The following is a 17,587-nucleotide window of genomic DNA, read 5'->3' on the forward strand; positions in this document are numbered from 1 at the left end:
CTTTTAATTCCAGATTTTTATTGAATTCAAATTTGCCGTGGTTGGATTTGAACCCGTGTCCCCAGAGCATTACCCTGGGTCTCTGGAATACTAGTTCAGTAACAATGCCACTATGCCACCATGTGTGTAGTTTGCTCTTTGTCCAATCAACTGAAGTCTGGAGACAACCCGTGAGAATCACAGTGAAGGTGAATTGCAGGCCTTTATCATGAAGTGAAGTTTCTGCATCATTATTCATATAAAATGTCCTCTTCCTATCCTGTGCAAGAAATTACATCATTTTTTAAACTTTAATTTTAATACATTTTAATTTTTAAAAAATGATTACAGATTCCACTTTGTGGCTGTTGCAAGAATCGCACACTATGAGATCACTTCAAGTTTGGAGCTTAAGCCACTGTTAGCCCCTTAGCAGTAGAATGGGGAGTATACATCTCCAGTGCCCGACCTGATATCTAACAATTGACCCAGCATTGGGTCAGTTTCCCAAGCATTGGGATTTAAGTCTGTTTCCTTTCAATTCCAATGTGGGAAGCACATTCAATACTCAGCCACACAGGCTAACATAATTAATTAAATGTATTTACACTTCAATTATACAGAAGCGACAGTATTAGGCAGGGACTGCAAATTTCAGGATAATATTGCTATGTCCATGTAGCCTCAAGGGATCATGCTGCACCTGAATAGAATATATTGTAGATTATATGGTTATTGTTCTTTAATCACAATCATATTGGCTGGCATCATTAATGTAGCTGAATCCCCAACTAAAGGAGAGCTGGTCTGTTCAGCATTCCAGGTCACCCACTCCCAAGGAGAGAAAGGCTGAGTGCTCAAAAGTAGCTGGAGAGCACTGCATGTCAACAGCACCCTTTAGTGCACATGGGCTCAAGGTTGTTTTGATTGCCTTATAATGTGCCAGGAGAAGACCGCCCAACAATTCCCTCTGGCAAGACTATGGACACAGTATGCAGGCTATAAAATGTAACCTTACACTGGTGATATATATAAATGCAACTTGTTTGTTGTTGCTGCATGAAGGCAACCATGCATTTACTGTTTAATCTACTACAACACCGTACCTTTTACAGTTGCATGTCGCATCCAGACCTCAAGGTCTTTAAAGCTGTGGCCTGAAAACAATAATTTTAATAAAACCTAACTGCACGGTGCATTGCTGTCACACCTGGATACATGAGGGTCACCACTATATAGGTTCTTGAGATTTCCAACATCTGAATGCTACCTCTCACAGGCCATTTGCTCATAACAAGGAGGGAGGCTGACTCTTCTGCAGCCACAACAGAAAGAATGGGCACTAGATAAGGACAATTGGCAGCCATGGAACTGTTCCCAGTCTTCAAAAGGTGAGGGGAGGTAATGGCCTCATCTTCATCAAACTTTTCTTTATGCAATCATTGTAATAGAAACATTTAAACACAGCTCCACATTTACAGAAGGTCCAGCCAGGCTTTATTAGTTGCTGCCAAGATCACCAGCAGGGTGTTGAGAAGAAGCAGCTTGGTTGCTCAGTGTTCCATAGGAAGTGATGTCAAACTCTGTGCTTATTTTGGTAGGCTGAAGGCAAAAAGAAAACACACAAGATTAGGGTTTGAATCGGCTAGAAGACGGGGTCGGATACGGTTAGGAGACGGGGTCGGATACGGTTAGGAGACGAGGTCGGATACGTTTAGGAGACGGGGTCGGTAACGGTTAGGAGACGGGGTCGGATACGGTTAGGAGACGGGGTCGGATACGGTTAGGAGACGGGGTCGGATACGGTTAGGAGACGGGGTCGGATACGGTTAGGAGACGGGGTTGGTAACGGTTAGGAGACGGGGTCGGATACGGTTAGGAGACGGGGTCGGTAACGGTTAGGAGACGGGGTCAGATACGGTTAGGAGACTGGGTCGGTAACGGTTAGGAGACGGGATCGGATACGGTTAGGAGACGGGGTCGGTAACGGTTAGGAGACGGGGTCGGTAACGGTTAGGAGACGGGGTCGGATACGGTTAGGAGACTGGGTTGGTAACGGTTAGGAGACGGGGTCGGATACGGTTAGGAGACGGGGTCGGATACGGTTAGGAGACGGGGTCGGATACGGTTAGGAGATGGAGGTGAGAGAAGGGGATTGACAGTAGATCATGGAGAAGGGACATACTGGGTCCACACATGGAGAATTACTACTCTGCTGCAGTGAAGAACCTCCTTCCCCACAGGGAAAGATGGAAGGTGCTGGGCAGCGGCAACCCAAGGCCACACAAGTGATAGCGAGGGAAGGTGGGTGCCCAGACCATGCTATTATCAGGAGCAAGCAATAATTCCCTCAACTGTGGTTACACTATTAGGGAATCATCAGTCCCTCAGGCATATCTTTGTTTCAGAGGAGTTGTTACCTGCCCTAAGAGCATTGTAGTATCAGTAGCCCAGTGCCCTCTAGTCATTTCTCCTTATTATAAATACAAGCCTACAAAACAAAGTGATCATTACAGCCCATGTCCAGATTAGATGAATAGGAGATAAAACTGGAGGGAATAAAATGGCAGTTGTTTTGGCACTATAGAAACAGAGGTAGATCTTACAAATCTGCATGGTTGGTACTGAGCGTCACTATAGAGCAGGAATGGAGGCTCTAAACTCTGCAACACCTGCTTTAGAGTCCCTGTCCCACAGCATCTTCTGTAGAACAAACATGCCTTTTAAAAGACAGCAACAGCGTTTAAATGAATTTCAGAAAACACTTCCTGCCCATGAAACTGCTCAGTGAAGAGAACAATACTTAAGGGGCGATCCTATCTCTCACATAATGCCCCAGCTCCCAATTTTTTGCTTAAATCTAGATGCCCCAGCTAATGGCAAAGGCCCACAGTATGGGGTGAAAAGGGGGACTGATGACAGTAAGTTGAATGGTATTTATTAGTGATTTTCCCAACTTGTGTTTCAATATAAAATAACAATAGAAAATGCGTCTGTGGAGAGAGACACAGAGTTAAAGTTTCAAGTCTGTATGACTCTTCCTCAGACCAGACAAGAGGTCGTAATATATGGGTTTTATGTGAGAACAGGTCACAGACTGGCCCTTGGGGTAGGCGTGGGGGGGGGGGGAGGGGAGAACAGGTTACAGACTAGCCCCGTGGGTGGGCTGGAGGGGGGGAGAACAGGTTACAGAATGGCCCTGGGGGTGGGCGCGGGGGGGGGAGAACAGGTTACAGACTGGCCCTGGGAGTGGGTGGGGGGGGGGAGAGAACAGATTACAGACTGGCCCTGGGGGTGGGTGGGTGGGGGGGGAAAGAGTGAGAACAGGTTACAGACTGGCCCTGGGGGTGGGCGGGGGAAGAACAGGTTACAGACTGGCCTTGGGGGGGGGGGGGGAGGGGAGAACAGGTTACAGACTGGCCCTGGGGGTGTGTGTGTGTGTGTGTGTGGGGGGGGGGGGGGGGGGGGGGGAGAGAAAAACAGGTTACAGACTGGCCTTGGGGGGGGGGGGGGGAGGGGAGAACAGGTTACAGACTGGCCCTGGGGGTGTGTGTGTGTGTGTGTGTGTGTGGGGGGGGGGGGGGAGAGAAAAACAGGTTACAGACTGGCCCTTGGAAGTACTTGTAAAAAGGAGTAATGACAGAGAAATGAGGAGCACTATAGTTTCTGGTTGTGGGAAAGGAAGAGTGTGACCAAGAGAGTAAGAAAAAGAGAGGGACAGAGAGAAGACAATATAATATGTCTTGTGGGCCAATCTTGCAAGCTGCTGGCTCAGAGTCGGAATGAGAGCACACTTTTGACTTTCCATACACCAAGCACTGCCCACCCACCTGCCGAGATGATTTCAGTATAGTTGCACTGCGCTTCCCGGAATGCGGACCCACTCCTTCTGTCCTGTGCTGGAGCAGGATGCGAATGTTGGGAACGTAACTCCACGAGCGTCCTAGAGCTGGCTTCACACCCCCACCAGTGTCCTGGACGACACAGTTTGTCACCTGACAAGTGAGAACAGTCAATGTAAGCAGTCAATGAAAACAGATTACCCAGTCATTATCTCATTGCTGTTATGGGAGCTTGCTGTGTGAAAATTGGCTGCCATATTTCCTACAACAGTAACCACACTTCATTGGCTGTGAGACACTTTGTCCAGAGATCCTGAAAGGCACTATACAAATTAAAGTCTTTTTTCTCTTTAACAGCAACCCAGCAAAAACCACTGCCTTAGGAAGGGAAGGAAGCTTAACAAATGCACAAATGAGCAGAGATGGCCAAAAATCGTAATCATAGAACACAACACAACATTAATACATTTATACAGTGTCTTTAACATGAAAAACATCCCTAGCACTTCACAGGCACAGTATAAAACAAAATATGACACCCAGTTACATATGGAGATGTTAGGGCAGATGCCCAAATGCTTGGTCAAAGAGGTAGGTTTTAAGGAGTATCTTAAAGGAGAAAAGCGAGGTAGAGAGGTGGAGGGAAGGAATTCCAGAGTTTAGGGCCTCAGCAGCTGAAGGCACTGCCCAGTGGTGGAGCGATTAAAATTGGGGTTGCTCACAATGTCAGAATTAGATGAGTGCAGATGTCTGGAAGTGTTCTGGAGCTGGAGAAGTTAACAGAGCTGAGGAGGGGCAAGGTCATGGAGGGATTTGAAAACAAGGATGAGAATTTTAAAATCAAGATGTTGCTCGACTGAGAACCAATGTAGATCAGTGAGCGCAGGGGTGATAGGGGAGCGGGATTTGGCGCAAGTTAAGACACAGGCAGGAGAGTTTGGATGGCCTCAAGTTTACAGGGCATAGAATGTGGAAAACTGGCCAGGAAAACTTTGAAATGGGCAAGTCTAGAGGCAAAAATGGCATGAATTAGGGTTTCAGCAGCAGATAAGCTGAGACAAGGGTGCAGTCAGGTGATGTTACCGAGGTGGAAATATATGGTCTTATTGATGGTGTGAATATATTGTCAGATGCTCATCTCAGGGTCAAATATGACACCAATGCTGTGAATAGACTGGTTTAGTTTCAGGCAGGGAGAGGGATGGAGTTGGTAGCTAGGCAACAGAGTTTGGAGTGGGACCAAAAACAATAGCTTCAGTCATCTCAATATTTAATTGCAGAAACTTTCTGCCCATCCAATACTGGATGTCGGATATGCAACCTGACAATGTAGCACAGAAGGAGGCCATTCAGTCCATTGTACCAGTCCCAGCTCTTTGAAAGAGCTATCCAGTTAATCTCACTCCCCTACTCTTCCCCCATAGCCCTGCCAATTTTCTTTTACAGCTATTTATTCACTTGAAAATTAGTATAGATCTGCTTCCATCATCCATTCCAGATCATCATAATTCACTGCATAAGATCAATTCTCATCTCACCTCTGGTTCTTTTGCCAATTTTTCTAAATCCTTGTCCTTTGATCACTGACCCATCTTCCTGTGAAAACTGTTTCTCCTCGTTTACTCCATCAAAGCCCTTCATGATTTTGGTCACCTCCAATAAATCCCTTCATAACGTTCTCTACTTTAAGTAGAACAATCCCATCTCCTCCAATGTCTCCAAATAAATGAAGTCCCTCAACCTTGGTACGATTCTGGTAAATCCTCTTTGCACCACAATAATCAAAGTTTTGGATAATGCTTTTTCACTGTTACATCAAAATCCCACTCAACCATTTATTTTGAAGTAAACAGGTCATAGTGTACTCACTATTACAGCGACACCCAGCTCTCTGGCCATAGTCTTCAATTCCCTCGCAAGCTGCATCATGAGAGACATGCCTAAAAAATAAAACCCAAAGACACAAGGAGCAAAGAGTTTGACCACTCTAAACTTCAGCTTCAGTGTTGGGAGTCAAAGCCAGCAGTGTAGGGCATGCAAAATGGAGTTTGGTGTTTATCTCTTCATCTGGTTACCTCTATAAAACATTTTACTCCCAAAAAGTCCGGATAAAGGAAGCTCTGTGCAAGATTCCTTAAGCACTGGTGGGTACTTGCCCACTGGGAGAGTGGCTGAATCTGAGATCTAGGGGGCATGGGGGCTCAGTCCTCAACCCAGGAAGATGAATTTCAGGCTTTTTGGATCCCACTATAAGGGGGGCTTATTAATTATAGTTGAGGTTCCTTAGATTTCTTTCCCTGAAGGACATTGGTGCAATTCAATTTATTCAAGTCATTTTCCTGGCGTCAGCCACGGATTACCATGCTTAATGAATTCAATTTTCCAAATGGCCTCAGTGAGAGTTAACTCATGAGCTCTAGGTTGCTAATCTAATTATCTGCATTGGGCTTTGCCATCTTATTGAACTTCAGGCTCTTCCTGGACTGGCACCTTTGGTTAACCCATTACCTCTGCTTGGCTTGACTATTCCCCTCCACCTGGATCTTCTCCAGCTTAGCCAACCAGGGTATGCAGGAAGTGTGTGGTCCCTGTGCTCAGCATTCCTCAGCTTGAGCAGCACAAACATCTGAGGCTTCAGTCCTCCTCAACACTTTGTAAATCCCCAACAACTCATATCTAGAGTTGCCAACACTGGTTGGATTATCACATGGCCTCAAGCCACACTCTCACCATTGGTCTCCCAACAGGTGCAACCTGGTACTGCATTGCCACACCGCAACAAGCACATAAATAGACTCATCATCCGATTGGATGATTCTTTACTGTTAATTGGATAGCCTTTCCCTTCCCCCACCCCATCTGCAATATTTTATAAACTAAGAAAAGAATAACAGCACAATTTATTTAATGTTCCCATGATTTCTCACCAGGATTGCTCACAGGACTGACCTGGAAATTAATCTTCAATTCCTGGAGGTTTGGTAACCCTTCCCACATCATGCATGGTTGACACCCCTACCACAGATCTAGCTCCTCATCCCATTGCCTGTACACTCCCAGCTGCCTGCTGTTGCTCACAGGAACTCATGTCTCACTTATTCCCTTTGTCTTGCAAATCAGAGGCCTCTCCAGCTTGGGAGAAAACAAGTAGAAGCTCATCAATTTGATCAGTTCCTGGCAGCTGAAGTTGCTGCTATAGTGTCCCTATCCTGCATCCCTGTGTTCTGCCCGCCATCTCTATAGGGAGAGATTCGTGGCCGATCTCCTCCCAGGTCAATGTTGCACTTAACATATATACCTAGGAATAGGACTAGGGACCTAGCCCCTTGAGTCTTTTCAGCAACTATTCAATTAGATCTAAGCTGATTTTTCTCTTAATTCCAGTTACCTGCCTTGGTTTCATATCTTTGATACTCCCAACTAACAAAAATCTGTCTCAGTTTGGAAATTTCAATTAACCTGGGTCAACAGCAATATGGGGGAGAGTTTTCCAGATTTCTACTGCCCTTTGTGTGAAGAAATGCTTCCTCACATCAGCCCTGCACAGCCTGGCTCTAATTTTAAGCTTATGCCACTTTGTTCTGGACTCTCACCAGAGAAAATAATTGCTCTCTCTCTCTCTACCTTATTGATTCTTTTAATCATCTTAAACACCTCAATCAGATCTTCCCTTAATCTTCTATGCTCAAGAGAATACAAGCCAAGTCCATGCAACCTATTCTTTTCACCTTTTTAGTCCTGGTACACAAGGAGCTGGGTCTCTCCATGCATTCACAAAGACAGGTGGAAGGTCAGAAGATTGGAAAGAGTATAAAGAACAGCAAAGAATGACAAAAAAATTAATGAGGGAAAAATTAGAGTGTGAGAGAAAGCTAGCTAGTAATGTTAAGACAGATAGTAAGAGATTCTATGGATATTGAAATAAGAGCTAACAATGTGAGCATTGGTCCTATAGACAGTGTGTCTGGGGAATTGATAATGGAGAGTAGGGAGATGGCGGATGAATTAAACATTCAGTCTTCACTATACAGGACACAGGTAACATCCTGGAAATAGTTGTAAATCAGGAAACGGAAGGGAGAGAGGAACTCGGGAAAATTACAATCACCAGGGAAGTGGTATTGAGCAAATTGTTGGAGCTGCGGGCTGACAAATCCCCAGGTCCGGATGGACTTCGTCCTACGGTCTTGAAAGTGGCAAGTGAGTTAGTCGATGCACTGGTTTTAATTTTCCAAAATTCCCTAGATTCAGGGAAGGTTCCATTATATTGGACAATAGCAAATGTATTCTTTATTCAAAAAGGAAGGGAGACAGAAAGCAAGAAACAATAGGCCAGTTAGCCTAACATTTGTCATAGGGAAAATGTTAGAAGCTATTATTAAATATATTATAGCAGGGCACCTAGAAAAATTCAATGCAATTGGGCAGAGTCAACATGGCTTTGTAAAAGGGAAATCATGCTTAACCAATTTATTGGAGTTCTCTGAAGGAGTCACACATGCTGTGGATAAAGAGGAACCGATGGATACTGTACTTAGATTTCCAGAAGGCAGGATGAAGGGCTACATCAAAGGTTATTGCGGAAAATAAAAGTTCATGGTTTAGGGGGTATTGGCATGGATAGAAGATTGGCTAGCTAACAGGAAGCAGAGAGTAAGCATAAATGGGTCTTCTGTTTGGCAGGATGTGACGAGTGGTGTGCCACAGGAATCAGTGCTGGGGCCTCAACTTTTTACAATTTATATAAATGACTTGGATGAAGGGACCGAAGGAATGGTTGCTAAATTTGCTGATGACACAAAGATAGGTAGGAAAGTAAATTGTGAAGAGGGCGTAAGGAAGCTACAAAGTGACATAAATAGGTTAAGTGAGTGGGCAAAGATCTAGCAAATGGAGTATAATGTGGGCAAATGTGAAATCGTTCATTTTGGCAGGAAGAATAAAAAAGAAACATATTATCTAAATGGTGAGAGATTGCAGAGCTCTGAGAGTCAGAGGGATCTGGGTGTCCTTGTGTATGAATCACAAAAGGTTAATATGCAGGTAAGGCAAGTAATTAGGAAAGCTAAAAGAGTGTTATCATTTATTGTGAGGGGAATTGATTACAAAAGTAGGAAGGTTATGCTTAAGTTGTATAGCACACAGGTGAGACCACAACTGGAGTATTGTGTACAGTACTGGTCTCCTCATTTAAAGAAGGGTAATGTGTTAGAAGCAGTTCAGAGAAGGTTTATGAGACTAACACCAGGAATGGGCAAGTGGTCTTATGAGGAAAGGCTGGGCAGGTTAGGCTAGTAACCACTGGAATTTAGAAGAGTAAGAGGCGACTTAATTGAAACCTTTAAGATCCTAAAGGGGTCTTGACAGGATGGATCTGAAGAGTATTTTTCCTCTTGTGGGAGAATTCAGAACTAGGGGTCACTATTTAAAAATAAGAGGTTTCTCATTTAAGACAGAGATGAGGAGAAATATTTTCTCTCAGAGGGTAGAGTGTCTTTGGAACTCTCTTCCTCAAAAGACGGTGAAGCAGAGTCTTTGAATAGTTTTAAGGCAGAGCTAGGTACTTCTTGATTAACAAGGGGGTGAAAGGCTATTGGGGATAGGCAGGAATGCAGGGTTGAGGTTACATTCAGATCAGCCATGATTTAATTGAATGACGGAGCAGGCTCGAGGCCGAATGGCCTACTCCTAATTCTTATGTTCGTATATCCTGCCCTCTAGTGGCGCAACCGAGACAGTCACTTCACTATAGGAGGGGAGCTGCAGAGACAGATCTGCAACCTGGTTTCCCAGCACAGTGGCCCCTCATTTAATCCAATGAAGCTGTATAGAACCAGCCCACATGAAGGGAGCCTTTCACACAATATCTCACCTTCCAGCTGGTGACCGCCCAAAATGGAGGAGAGTACAGCGGAGACAGAATCGATCACAACAGCTTTTACTGAACTGCGAGCGCCCGACACCTGTGGAAACAGTAAAACCTGTCAGCAATAAAATCATCATCACACAACGGAAAGGCATCATTGAGGTGGGAGGCATGGAATCTCAAGTGGAACCATCATATTCGGGTGAATGGGGTGGGGAACAGGCCTCGTGTAAGAGACTAGGGAAGGTGACGAATAGGTGTGTGTACTTCAGTACTCTGATATTCCTAATCTGCACCCTCCCCTCACTCCCTCTCCCTACCCCCGTCTGACACTTCCTACCTGGCGTGTGAAACTCATCCTGAGGTCCTGCAGTATGTCCAGCAATCGGTACACTTCAAACACACGCACCACCTCTATCCTCTGGAGAGCTTCACTCTGCAAAATATAGCAGGGGGGAAAGAGATAAAGAGGGAATGTGATTGAGAGAGGGTAGCAAGGAGGAAAGAGAAAACAAAGAGAGCTTTGCATTTATCTAGTACCTATCATGTCTCTGGATGAACCTCAAAGTTTTAAGCAGTCAAATTTTAAACCATCATTTTTTTTTTGAAGATAAGGGAACATAGAGGTAAACGAGAGAGTAATAGAGTGCGAGCTGAACCTACTCGTACCTGTCCTTCCACGCCGTCAACCTGGTTTTGAATCAGATGCAGGAGACGAGAGGCAGTCAGTCCCCCAGTCGAATCAATGTAGAGGACTTTCTGCTTCAGCTCACACGATATGTTCACTGCTAAACTGAGGCACACCTTTAACAAGAAGGAATAAGAGAGGTTAAACTATATAGATCCACATGAACTTTTGCTTCTAGCCCCTGGATCTTCCCGAGTACATCTTGGAAAACTGAGGTGTATTTTTGTAGTTGTTCAGGTAGCCCACTGGCTCAGCTGGAAGATCTGAGCCCAATCCATTTTAATTTTTTTCAGCCAGTTTTGTCCAAGGAGGCTTGGCCCCTCACCTGCTACCACCATCAAGGGTAATTTTACTGATTGACTTCCGTACTGTACAATAACCCTGCTTATACCCTTGATTTTGATGTCTTCTTCCGTGTAAGTTATCAATTTGGCATCTGTTTTTTCCAAATCTAATTTACATTTTCCATAATTCGGGTATTTGTAGGTGTGCTCACCTATCACTGTAGTGGAAGCTCCTCTGTCCATTCTGATACATCTACCATTCACTCTCACTGTTACATTGACTGGTTCAGTTCTTCCTACCTTTAAACTATACAACGAATAAATATCTGAATCTGTAACTTCAGGCTCTTCTACATTATGTATCTCACGGGTTTTTTCTTTTGATTGAAAGTCTGCCTGATTCTATCCTTGCAATGCCTCATGAGGTGTCCATTTTGATGACAGTAAAAACAATTGAATTTTTTAAACTTTCATTCATTACAAGTTGTCTGCTTCCACCTCTGTTACCATTATTTTATGTTTTCGCTGCTAAGTCATTTCTGTTTATTTGTCTGCAAGTGGTAGCTGCTTCCTGCTTCTCATCAGAGCTGTGCATTTTCGCGCCCTTTTTGGCTGGGGCTCCCTGCCCAATGTGGAGGATGGTGCCATTTTGCACTCCCTCTATGGCTTTCGTGTCCCTCACTGTGCTTTCCATGGTCAGTGCTATCTCTAGCGCCTTCTGAAAATCCAAATTTGTTGCAGACAGCAATCTCTTTTGAATCATACCTACATTTATACTGCACACCAAATGATCTCTAAGCATATCATTTATAGATGTACTAAACTCACAATATTCAGCTAAGTGTTTCAGACTTGTCACATAACAAGCAACTGTCTCCCCAGGGGCTCGATTTCTTGTGTTAAATTTGAACCGTTGCATCGTTACTAAGGACTTGGGAAGGTAATGACTCTTCACAAGGTTCACTAAGTCATTAAAACTTTTCCAATCCGGGGCACTGGGTGCCGTCAAACTTCGAATCAATCCGTAGGTCTCACTCCCACATGTGGATAAGAGCTCACCTCTTCTCCCCAACAATTGTTGGTAGCTTGGAAAAAGAATGGGAGGTGTTCAACATAATGAGACCAATCGTCCACGGTTGGGTCAAAAGAGTCAACTCTTCCAAAACGTGGCACGCTTCGAGGGGACTGCTGCGACGATCAGGACGGAAATTCTACTTGAAATTACCGTGTGAGGTACGGTCCGATTCCGGTTCACTTGATTTCCTTCCTCGCTTTTTCCTCGTCGCCAGTTTGTTGGATTCTGGCCACTAGCTTATTCGGATTAACGGATCCGAGTTGCACGCTTGGGATGGCTGATTTGGTACCACAGACAGAGAAGGTCAGCAGACAGTTCTTATGTAGAACACACTATTACAAAGGAACTCAGCAGCTACACTCATGTGCTTACAATTCAAACCCTGTCTCTACATTACAGACTCTAACTCTAAACTACTGACTACTAAGATAGCCCGCACTACTCTGCTATTGGATACTAAGATCATGTGATCTTCCATCATAACATTCTTCTTAAAGGTATATTACACATCAGATTACCACACCATGGAAACACACACTCACTCCCTGCCCATTGATGTAGGTACGATGAAACTCAGGAGAACTTTAGATTGCGCCAGGGGACCCTACAGAGCTCGGTGTAAGTTTCAGGACAACTTCATCCCCCTCTCCGGTGGGTTGCCCCACAGCCATTTAACGTTCAGTAGGGTGTCAACTGGGTCAGGCGACACTTCCATCCCCTTCTGGGGAGGAAGTCCCGCCTCTGAGAGCTGCTGGCCAATTAAATGGCTGGCAGCTCTTTGATCCCAGAAGCACTATTGAGAGTGGCGGCCACAGCTGGGGCTGCAGCCAGTCCCTGACAGCGATCTTCAATAAAGCTGGATGGGGAGTCAAATTAAACCCGGTGGGGGGGGATTCAATGGGCCTGGTAAGGGGGTTGGAACAGCAGGGTTGGCAGGCTGGGCAAATGGGGAGGATAGAAGTCCGTTGGGAGGGTGGGGTTGGTCTCTGATGGGCCTAGAGTCCCTGAAAGGAGGTACCCCTCCCCTTGCCCATCAGCAGCCCGAGCAGTGAGAGTTGCTGAGCTTCCCATTTGGTGTTGACCTCCAACCAACACGGCGGGGGTGGGGTGGGGAAGAGGCCCTTGAGTGGCCAATAATTGGTAATATTCATGTCATATTGCAGCAGGGGTGGGGGATAGGCACCAGGAACAGTATTTGTGGCATTATGCCCAATTCTATAAACCTTGCCTACCTTCACACCCACCCCTGTCAGAGTGTGAATTTCTGCCCCAAATCTGAGGATGAGCACATCACCGAGGCTTCGGTCAAAGGGAGAGGAAGCCATTCAACCCCTTCCTGCTTCTAGCTGGTATGGTTGTATAATATTTGTGAGGCAGAGCTAGATAGATTCTTGATTACCAAGGGGGTGAATTATCAGGGATAGGCAGGGGGTTACAATCAGTTCAGCCATGGTCTTACTGAACGGTGGAGCGGGCTTGAAGGGCCGAGTGGCCGACTCCTGCTTACTGTTCGTATGTTCCTTGAGCCTGCTCCACTTTTCAATGAGTTCACGGCTGATCTATACTTCAACTCCTTATCCCAAGATAATTTTCCCAATAAAAATCTACTGATCTTAGTCTTGAAAGCTTCAATTGTTCCAGCATCTACAGCCTTATGGGCAAAGGAAGATCTGGATTTCCACTACCCTTTGCGTGAAAAAGTGTTTCTTGGTTTCGGTCCTGAATGGCTGAACTCAGAATTAATTCTAAGATTACCTAAGATTATCTTCCCTTTTCCTCTGATTCTCCCATCAGAGGGAATAGTTTCTCTGCATCTCCCATCAGAGGGAATAGTTTCTCTTCATCTATCCTTGGTTTAAACATTTTAATCACCTCAATCAGATCATCCTTCTATAATAAAGGTAATACAAGCCAAGTCTATGGGACATGCCCTCATAATTTAATCCTCTAATCCTGGTATCATTCTAGTGAATCTCTACTACATGCACTCACAGGCCGATGTATCCTTCCTGAGGTGTGTTGCCCATATTCTTGGTAACTGAGCAACCAAGGCTCCAAGTGTAGGGGTCGGCCAAGGTTAAGTATTGTAGGAGAGGATGAGCCAACTAATGATGGGTGGTATCAGGTTTGGATTTTAAAAGTCTGTAGCTTGAAAGTGTAAACAGAGACTGAGGGAGGTGAATCATAATGCAGTTTTGAAGTTCTGGGAAAGAATGAATGCTTAATTCTTTACTCCCTCGCTGGATATTGGCGTCACTGACTCGGCCAGCATTAGTTGCCCATCCCTAATTGCCCCTGAGAAGGTGGTGTGGAGCTGCTTTCTTGAAGCGCTGCAGTCCATGTAGGAATTGTGGTATTGGCATTTATGCCAATGGTTCCTCAATGCCAGTCATGGGAAGCCTTGGCTAAATGCAAAATGTGTGTGACTCACTAAGGTCAGCAATCCAGAAGACCTGTTTCTGGCAATCAGTCCATGAACACAGTGAGGAAGGGGTGTGAGGAATGAAATTGTTAATGGATAAGTACAATTTTAACCCAGGTAATCTGTAAGGACAGTAAAATATCAGTTGCATTTAAAACATCTTTGCTGTCAATGGTTGAATGGTTCTCACCTGTGTCTTTCCAGTGCCTGGCGCTCCAACAAACTCTGTCAGCTCTCCAGTGTAAAGGCCCGAGTCCAGCAACGAGTCCAATCTGCAGACACCACAGGAATCAAAGCCACAATAGCATTTAAAAAACTGGAAGCCACGGTCAGAGGGAGTCCAAGCCCAAACTCCTCAAGGCTTCAGCAATAGAAAGTAATAGAGTAAAAACATCAAGATCAATGGGCAGAATGGTCTCCCTCAACTTAATAAAATTTATTACCTACTTCTAGATTGGCACTGGGACAGGAAACAGGAGACCAGTAGCTGTAATCCAGTTCCCTGTACCATCTGCTAAATCCAGCTCCCCTGTTCACTCTGCTAAATCCAGCTCCCCCATTCGCACTGCTAAACCCAGCTCCCCCGTTCACGCTGCTAAACCCAGCTCCCCCGTTCGCTCTGCTAAACCCAGTTCCCCCGTTTGCAATGCTAAATCCAGCCCCGTTCACACTGCTAAATAAAGCCCCCCCGTTCGCTCTGCTAAATCCAGCCCCCCCGTTCGCTCTGCTAAATCCAGCTCCCCCGTTCGCACTGCTAAATCCAGCTCCCCTGTTCACACTGCTAAATCCAGCTCCCCCGTTCACGCTGCTAAACCCAGCTCCCCCGTTCGCTCTGCTAAACCCAGCTCCCCCGTTCGCTCTGCTAAACCCAGCTCCCCCGTTCGCTCTGCTAAACCCAGCTCCCCCGTTCGCTCTGCTAAATCCAGCTCCGCCGTTCGCTCTGCTAAATCCAGCTCCCCCGTTCACACTGCTAAATCCAGCTCCCCTGTGCAGACTGCTAAACCCAGCTCCCCTGTGCAGACTGCTAAACCCAGCTCCCCCGTTCGCTCTGCTAAACCCAGCTCCCCCGTTCGCTCTGCTAAACCCAGCTCCCCCGTTCGCTCTGCTAAACCCAGCTCCCCCGTTCACACTGCTAAATCCAGCTCCCCCGTTCGCACTGCTAAACCCAGCTCCCCGTTCACACAGCTAAATCCAGCTCCCCTGTGCAGACTGCTAAACCCAGCTCCCCGTTCACGCTGCTAAACCCAGCTCCCCCGTTCGCACTGCTAAATCCAGCTCCCCCATTCGCACTGCTAAACCCAGCTCCCCTGTTCACACCGCTAAATCCAGCTGCCCCGTTCACTCTGCTAAATCCAGCTGCCCCGTTCACACAGCTAAATCCAGCTGCCCCGTTCACACTGCTAAATCCAGCTCCCCCGTTCGCACAGCTAAACCCAGCTCCCCGTTCACACTGCTAAATCCAGCTCCCCTGTTCACACTGCTAAATCCAGCTGCCCCGTTCACTCTGCTAAATCCAGCTGCCCCGTTCACACAGCTAAATCCAGCTGCCCCGTTCACACTGCTAAATCCAGCTGCCCCGTTCACACCGCTAAATCCAGCTCCCCTGTTCACACTGCTAAATCCAGCTCCCCCGTTCACACTGCTAAATCCAGCTCCCCTGTTCACACTGCTAAATCCAGCGCCCCCGTTCACTCTGCTAAATCCAGCGTCCCCGTTCACACTGCTAAATCCAGCTCCCCTGTTCACACTGCTAAATCCAGCTGCCCCGTTCACTCTGCTAAATCCAGCTGCCCCGTTCACACTGCTAAATCCAGCTCCCCCGTTCGCTCTGCTAAATCCAGCTCCCCCGTTCGCTCTGCTAAACCCAGCTGCCCCGTTCGCTCTGCTAAATCCAGCTGCCCCGTTCGCACTGCTAAATCCAGCTCCCCCGTTCGCTCTGCTAAATCCAGCTCCCCCGTTCACGCTGCTAAATCCAGCTCCCCGTTCACGCTGCTAAACCCAGCTCCCCCGTTCGCTCTGCTAAATCCAGCTGCCCCGTTCACTCTGCTAAATCCAGCTGCCCCGTTCACTCTGCTAAATCCAGCTCCCCTGTTCACACTGCTAAATCCAGCTGCCCCGTTCACTCTGCTAAACCCAGCTCCCCCGTTCGCTCTGCTAAATCCAGCTCCCCCGTTCGCTCTGCTAAATCCAGCTCCCCCGTTCGCTCTGCTAAATCCAGCTCCCCCGTTCGCTCTGCTAAATCCAGCTCCCCCGTTCGCTCTGCTAAATCCAGCTCCCCCGTTCGCTCTGCTAAATCCAGCTGCCCCGTTCACTCTGCTAAATCCAGCTCCCCCGTTCGCTCTGCTAAATCCAGCTGCCCCGTTCACTCTGCTAAATCCAGCTCCCCGTTCACGCTGCTAAACCCAGCTCCCCCGTTCACTCTGCTAAATCCAGCTGCCCCGTTCACGCTGCTAAATCCAGCTCCCCTGTGCAGACTGCTAAACCCAGCTCCCCCGTTCACGCTGCTAAACCCAGCTCCCCGTTCACGCTGCTAAACCCAGCTCCCCTGTGCAGACTGCTAAACCCAGCTCCCCCGTTCGCTCTGCTAAACCCAGCTCCCCGTTCACGCTGCTAAACCCAGCTCCCCCGTTCGCTCTGCTAAATCCAGCTCCCCGTTCGCTCTGCTAAACCCAGCTCCCCGTTCACGCTGCTAAACCCAGCTCCCCCGTTCGCTCTGCTAAATCCAGCTCCCCGTTCGCTCTGCTAAACCCAGCTCCCCGTTCACGCTGCTAAACCCAGCTCCCCCGTTCGCTCTGCTAAACCCAGCTCCCCTGTTCGCTCTGCTAAACCCAGCTCCCCCGTTCGCTCTGCTAAACCCAGCTCCCCCGTTCGCTCTGCTAAATCCAGCTCCCCGTTCACGCTGCTAAACCCAGCTCCCCTGTTCGCTCTGCTAAACCCAGCTCCCCCGTTCACTCTGCTAAATCCAGCTGCCCCGTTCACTCTGCTAAATCCAGCTCCCCTGTTCACACTGCTAAATCCAGCTGCCCCGTTCACTCTGCTAAATCCAGCTGCCCCGTTCACTCTGCTAAATCCAGCTCCCCTGTTCACACTGCTAAATCCAGCTGCCCCGTTCACTCTGCTAAACCCAGCTCCCCCGTTCGCTCTGCTAAATCCAGCTCCCCCGTTCGCTCTGCTAAATCCAGCTCCCCCGTTCGCTCTGCTAAACCCAGCTCCCCCGTTCGCTCTGCTAAATCCAGCTCCCCCGTTCGCTCTGCTAAATCCAGCTCCCCCGTTCGCTCTGCTAAACCCAGCTGCCCCGTTCGCTCTGCTAAATCCAGCTGCCCCGTTCACGCTGCTAAATCCAGCTCCCCGTTCACGCTGCTAAACCCAGCTCCCCCGTTCGCTCTGCTAAATCCAGCTGCCCCGTTCACTCTGCTAAATCCAGCTGCCCC

The 17,587-nt window shown here is 47.3% G+C and overlaps 1 protein-coding gene across 2 annotated transcripts in view; it reads right to left on the minus strand.

The window, feature by feature from the left end:
* Nucleotides 1-279: 279 nt before the first annotated feature.
* The window catches only part of rad51d (RAD51 paralog D), a 51,888-nt gene continuing 34,580 nt past the window's right edge, over nt 280-17,587 (minus strand). Inside the window, exons 4-10 of one of the 2 annotated variants that reach the window (XM_041197308.1) lie at nt 14,347-14,428; nt 10,357-10,491; nt 10,028-10,123; nt 9,694-9,784; nt 5,691-5,761; nt 3,810-3,974; nt 280-1,581 (exon numbers count right to left, since the gene is read on the minus strand). In XM_041197308.1, the coding sequence (XP_041053242.1) occupies nt 1,480-1,581; nt 3,810-3,974; nt 5,691-5,761; nt 9,694-9,784; nt 10,028-10,123; nt 10,357-10,491; nt 14,347-14,428 (742 nt within the window). In that variant the 3' untranslated portion in view covers nt 280-1,479. The remainder of the gene's footprint in view (nt 1,582-3,809; nt 3,975-5,690; nt 5,762-9,693; nt 9,785-10,027; nt 10,124-10,356; nt 10,492-14,346; nt 14,429-17,587) is intronic. The other variant, XM_041197309.1, reaches the window with a different exon arrangement.

The sequence above is a fragment of the Carcharodon carcharias genome, chromosome 10 (assembly GCF_017639515.1).
Source record: "Carcharodon carcharias isolate sCarCar2 chromosome 10, sCarCar2.pri, whole genome shotgun sequence".
Classification (NCBI taxonomy): domain Eukaryota; kingdom Metazoa; phylum Chordata; class Chondrichthyes; order Lamniformes; family Lamnidae; genus Carcharodon; species Carcharodon carcharias.